This window comes from Rhincodon typus, chromosome 2, assembly GCF_021869965.1.
Source record: "Rhincodon typus isolate 14 chromosome 2, sRhiTyp1.1, whole genome shotgun sequence".
In the NCBI taxonomy this organism is placed as follows: Eukaryota; Metazoa; Chordata; class Chondrichthyes; order Orectolobiformes; family Rhincodontidae; genus Rhincodon; species Rhincodon typus.
The window spans coordinates 118984021-118990020 of NC_063333.1; the positions used below are offsets into that span (position 1 = coordinate 118984021).

General features: G+C 38.0%; 1 protein-coding gene across 1 annotated transcript in view; it reads right to left on the reverse strand.

Annotated features, from left to right (window-relative positions):
• LOC125485568 (lysine-specific histone demethylase 1B-like) overlaps positions 1 to 3121 on the reverse strand; it is a 49038-nt gene extending 45917 nt beyond the window's left edge. Inside the window, exon 1 of the mRNA XM_048608891.1 lies at positions 3079 to 3121. Coding sequence (XP_048464848.1) covers positions 3079 to 3106 — 28 coding nt within the window. The 5' untranslated portion in view covers positions 3107 to 3121. The remainder of the gene's footprint in view (positions 1 to 3078) is intronic.
• Between the last annotated feature and the right edge of the window lie 2879 nt (positions 3122 to 6000).

Genomic DNA, 6000 nt, shown 5'->3' on the forward strand with positions numbered 1-6000 from the left:
GAAGTGTGCAGCAAGAGCCCTTGGTTCACTGCTGATGCAGTCTTCAGGCCTACAGAAGAACATTGGAGGCTGAAAATTAATTGCTAAAAGAATCTGTCAATTATATTTATATTGGATTAAACTGCTTCAATTTTATATCATTTTAGTAATAGCAAAATTCAAAATTTTTAAGATTGCTAATGCTACATTTCACCTACTTGATCTAATATTGGTTGTTATATTCTATTTTTTAATTTAAACTGATAGGCCAACTGAAATGTTAATTTTATTTTGACAAACCAAGAATTTAAATTAGTGAAACCAATTCACTGGCACTTTAAGAATTTTTATCAAAACCACAACCTCACTGCCTCAGCTTGTCTCACTGAAACATTTAACTTTGCTCCATCTTTAGCACAGAAGTCATCATTGCTCCAAAACAAACTTATTTTCATGTCAGGTTTAGTGAATGCAATTTCAACATCTTGACATTGCAAAGTCACTAGCGCTATTATTCAAGTCCAGTGGCAATGAAGTGAAAGTGGAGTTGAAGGTAGGTTATATTTATACTAACATAGATGGAAAAACCATAAATATCGTGGCTCATATTTTGTGTTCAGTGGCAAAAGAATTGAACTCTCCACTAATTATGCTTAAAGCTGCTCACAATATCACATGAGATTTTGTACAGCAACTTATTTTTAGAAATGGTTTAGTGCATAGCATAATACAGGGAATCAGTGACGTCTAAATGCAGGGAAAGTACTACCATGCCTCTTCAAACAAACAAAAAAAAAATAAGAGTCATTGTGGCATATGGAGTCCAAACTATGAAGCACAATTGCAGTATGTAAATGCATCTACAGGATAAATGAAGAGAAAGAAAGATGTCAAAGTGAGGGGAGACAAAAAGGGGCAAAAAGCCAAATAAGCAAACAAAGCTTAAATTTTTAATAAAAATTTAAGAATAATTAAATTGCAAAGGAATGAGATTCCACATTTGTAAGAGTAACTTTTCAGTGACAGAGGGCTTTTTCAAAAAAAAAGTGTTTATTACATATTTGTAGAGGTAGAACTCAAATATAGAAACTTAACATAATGACCTCCTGAAGATGAAACATCTTCTAATTTTTGTTTAAAAATTCACATATACCTAAAAGCATCAACCTCAACCTCTCTTGGCTGTTTAGTATGCAACTAATAAGCAAGTATTACAATTGAAATAATTCATGTATTTTAATAATGAAATTCTAAACAAGGTTTAGTGTAATGAAGCTCTGGATTAACAGACTTAATGAAAAAACATCTTTGAGATCAGTTTTTCAGAATATTTGCCGACACCTGAAACTCCTGTCGAATTTACTTTACAGCAATGCTCATATCAATGATATTCTTATCACAAAACATGGTTTCCTCCATTTTAAGCAAGAACTATAGCATTGGAGAGCAAAAGTCTTGAGGTGGCTTACGGTGATATAATTAATGAAGCAAATAATTTTCCTGTTGTTTCCTCCTCCTTATGCTCTGTTCACCTATACCATAGGAGGTCATCACATTAGTTCAAATACCAGGAAAGATTTGAAGTGGGATTCACAATCTGCCCATAAAAAGGTGCCTACATCATTATTTGCTGTTCATTCAAGTATTAAAAGGATAAACATTGAGATTATTTGATGCTTTCAACAGCAAAAATTTTCCGATGGCCCTTGGGTTGCATTATGAAAATAATTGAGAAGCTTTAGATATTCAATATTTGGGTTTCTTAGCAATTTGGGAAAATAAAGTGAAATCAAAGTAAAACAAATGGTCACAACTCACTCCTGCTATTGAACTATTTGGAAGACTCAGAAATATATCATCACCATTCCTTCAGTGTAGTTGGGTCAAAATTCTGGTATTCCCTATCCCTAACAGCATTGTGGATCGACCTTCCACACAAGGATTGCAGTGGCTCAAGATGGCAGCTCACCACCACCTTGTCAAAGGCAATTAGGGATGGGCAACAAATGCTGGCACAGCCAACAATACCCACATCCCACAAGCAAATATTAAACAAATTATGCAATTCTTTTGCAACTTATAGGAAGATTGATTACTGCAACTAATCACAGATTAGACAAAACAATTTAACATTTACCAAAGACTTTTAAAACAACAGTTCTTTAGCTGGGGGGAGCAAACAAGTTATTAACTTTGTAAAATTAATGAAGATACCTTTAGATTTCTGCTTAACCATCCATAAAGAAAGCCTTCACAAATCATTACTAGCAATAAATAAGACTAGTGTTTTCGTGCTTACTCATAAACAGGAACATAGTAAGAACGTGAAAAAAAACTGTATTACACAAAATGAACGTATTCGCAAAGAAGTGTAAAAATCTCAATCCAGTACTAAAAGCCAGCAATCCCAAGTACAAGGAAAACAATGTCAAAAGCTAAAGTCAACCGCGTGAACATTTCTCGAACACGTTAACATTCTTGTTGTTAACATTGACCTTGTTTCATTTGACACATAACGTATCCATTTCTTGATAACAATGTAACTTCAGCCATGCTGTGTATCACAACTAGTGCATACACAAGGTAACCTGCTCAGAAATCAGTTGGTGTTGATTGTTGCACAAAGCCTAAGCTCAAGGCCAAGGACTCAGGATCCTTGAGGTTCCCTAAGCCCTCTCTCTTACTCACACAAATATATACATACAGCTCAAAGGGAAGACGAATGAGACACAGCTGGACTAGGCCAGTTCAGCAATGGAGCCGGTGGAAAGACGCAGACCCCCGGGGGCCGGGTCTGAGTGAAGCAAGATATTTAGTGACAGCACCAAACTCTTCAATGGGATAATCAAACTTAAGGAGGTGAAACAAAAGACGACGACGACGACTGCCTCGTTAACGAACAAGCGGCGCCACGGACCGAGTAGTATTCACCTGTGTCCGAGTAATACATAGTGGCAGAGCTCTCAACTCCACGAGATCCCTCTTATTCCCCCCCACCCCGGTTCCTGTACACTCCGGCTTTCTCTCTCTGCTTCGAGACCAAGCTCGCTCTCGCGCACATGCACCCACACTCCAGAGCTCTCATGCGCGTGCACCTACAGGTGCCGGAGCTCGCACCGATGCGCATGCGCTCTCTCGAACTATAGCCCTGATATTTTCCAGTCCGGCTCAGCCTCGAATGGGTGCGCATGTGCTCTCTCCTCACCAGCTTTGGCGTTGCTCTTGCACGAACGCTGTCGCTAATTCCTAACTGACGCGATTTGAATGAGGTGACTGGCTGAGCACAAGCGTTGTCGCAAGCTGCCAGCGACGGAAGTTTTTTAAACCTGTTTTCCCTGCGTCAAATTTCTCTTGTAGAGTTTCGGTTCTTTATATTTCCAATAAAATCCAGTTCTGAAAAATAGAATGCGTGTGACCTGTGACCTTTGGCATCCTGGCTCTATCCGTCATCGCTGCTCGTTGTGTTGAAACAGCGAAGTGACAGCGGTCGGGAGCATCGATTCAGTCAAAGTCCAAATAAGCGCATCAAGAAGTAAGTTAGACCTCATTTTTTATTTAGATTAATTGAGTATACTGGAGAACAACTTACGACTACAATTGTGTTTTTGTTGCTGTCGAGACTCTAGCTGAGATTCAGCACTTGTAGCAAAAGAGCCCAGCTTTCATTAAGATAAAAATAGGATATGCTGGAAATAGCTGGTTAGGCAGCATCTGCAGAGAGACGAAAAAAAATCACGATCTGAAATGTTAACTCTTTCTTTCTGCATCGATGCTGCCTGACCGGATAAGTATTTCCAGCGCTTCTTGGGTTTTGTCCAGACGTGCAGTATCCGCAGTTTTTCCACGTGTTTTGATTAAGTTGACTGTCAAATATATTAGAATAAACAATTGAAAGCTATTGTTGACCCAGTTAAAGTAAATATCTGCCACTACGTTTTATCTCTTAATAATTTACATTCTTATTTTTTTCTAGGAAAAAAAACAAGGCAAGGAAAATATGTACTTAGTATTCCTGGAATTAATTTCCAAAATTAATTTTTGACATGTTTGAAATTTAAATTTTGAGCATCCATTTCATTGTTACCACAATAATATTTATGTGGTTAATATTTTGCTACTGGAAATGAATATTTGTTTATAAGCTAGTTGTTTTAATTTCTTGACATTTGCTGCCTAAGCTCAGGTTTGAAAAAAATATCATTTGCAAGGAATATCAGAGGGCTAACAATTTCATGTTTTTAAAAAAAAATGTTCCCAGAGGAAGGGGTGGTATGTGTATGGAATGAGCTGCCAGAGGAAGTAGTAGAGACTTCAACAATTACAACATTTAAAAGGCATCTGGATGGGCATATGAATAGGAAGGGTTTAGAGGGAAATGGGCCAAATGTTGGCAAATGGGACTAGATTTATTTAGGATATCTGGTCAGCATGGACGAGTTAGACCAAAGAGTCTGTTTCTGTGCAGTATGTCTGCCTGAGTATGACTCTAAGACCTCACAGAACCTAGCTCCAGTTTTTAACATCAATTCCAATGGAAGTTGTTTCATTTAAAGTTATGATTTTCAGGAGTGCAAACATAACTTTAAGTAATGGTGTCCTGTACGCATTTGATCAATTCATTCAAATCATCATTAATATTGTAAATTGTTGATGTCCCCGTACTATTCCATTCATTTCATCTGAACAACACGAAAATAGCCCATTTATGCCTACATTTGTTTCTTGTTAGCTAACCAATTCTCTATCTATACCAATGTCATGCCTGATACAAAAAAAATTATTTTGAATCATAACTCTAATAACTCTAATAAATTAGTAAAACATGATTTCCCTGTCACAAAATTAAATTGACTCCACTTGATTGCAATGAGACATTCCAAATTCCCTGCTATAACCTCTTTAATAACAGGTTGCAGCATTATCCCAATGACAGACATTAACTTTACTGGTCTGTAGTTTCCACGTTTTTGTCACCTTTCTTGATGAGAGGAGTCATATTTTCTCATTTCCAATCTAACAGCATCTTTCCAGAATCTAGGGACTTTTGCAAAATTAAAGCCTGAGTTGTAAATAAGTTAATTATGAAGGCAAAACTTTTGAGTGAGTATGACATGAAAAAATGTGAACATATCCACTTTGGCAGGAAGAATAGAAATGCAGTATATTATTCAAATAGAGAAAGGCTGCAGAACTTTGATGTACAGAGGGTTCTGGATGTCCCGACACATGAATCACAAAAGTTACTATGTGGGTTCAGCGATTAGGAATGTTTTGTTACAGTTGTATAGAATATTGGTAAGATCACATCTAGACTACTGTACATGGCTTTCGTTTCCTTAATTAACAAAGAATATAAATGTGCCAAAGCAGTTCAGAGAAGTTTCCTTGGACTCAATGGGATAGGAATGTTACCTTAAGAGTAAAGGATTGATATGCTTGGCCAGTCCACTGGAGTTAAGAAAAATTAGATTAGGTCTTATTGAACCTTAGCAGCCTGAGATGAGTTTACAACATGAATACTGAAGGATGTTTGCTCTTGTGGCGGGGTCTAGAACTGAGGCCATAGTTTAAAATTAAGGGGTTCCTAGCTAGTTTGTTGTTCCCCAGATGTTTCGTTACCATGATGGGTAACATCATCAGTGCAGCCTCCGATGAAGCATTGGTGTGTTTTCCCACCTGGTTTTTAAACACTGGAGTCTGTTGAGGTGGATTGCCTCACTTCCGGTTTTCCTTCGTAGTGGAGTGTATATGGGGTCGAGTTCTATGTGTTTATTAATGGCTTTCTTCGTGGAGTGCCAGGCTTCTAGGAATTCCCATGCCTGTCTCTGCTTAGCTTGTCACGATGTGTTCCTGATTTCTGGAACTAACCACAAGACTCCTACGACCGCTGGGCATCAGAGTGGCACACAAGCCCACATCAACCCTACAAGAACTGCTCACCCGAACTAAAGACCCACTCCCCGCCATGGACAGGACCAGTGTCATCTATAAGATCCCCTGCAGAGACTGTGAGAAACACTA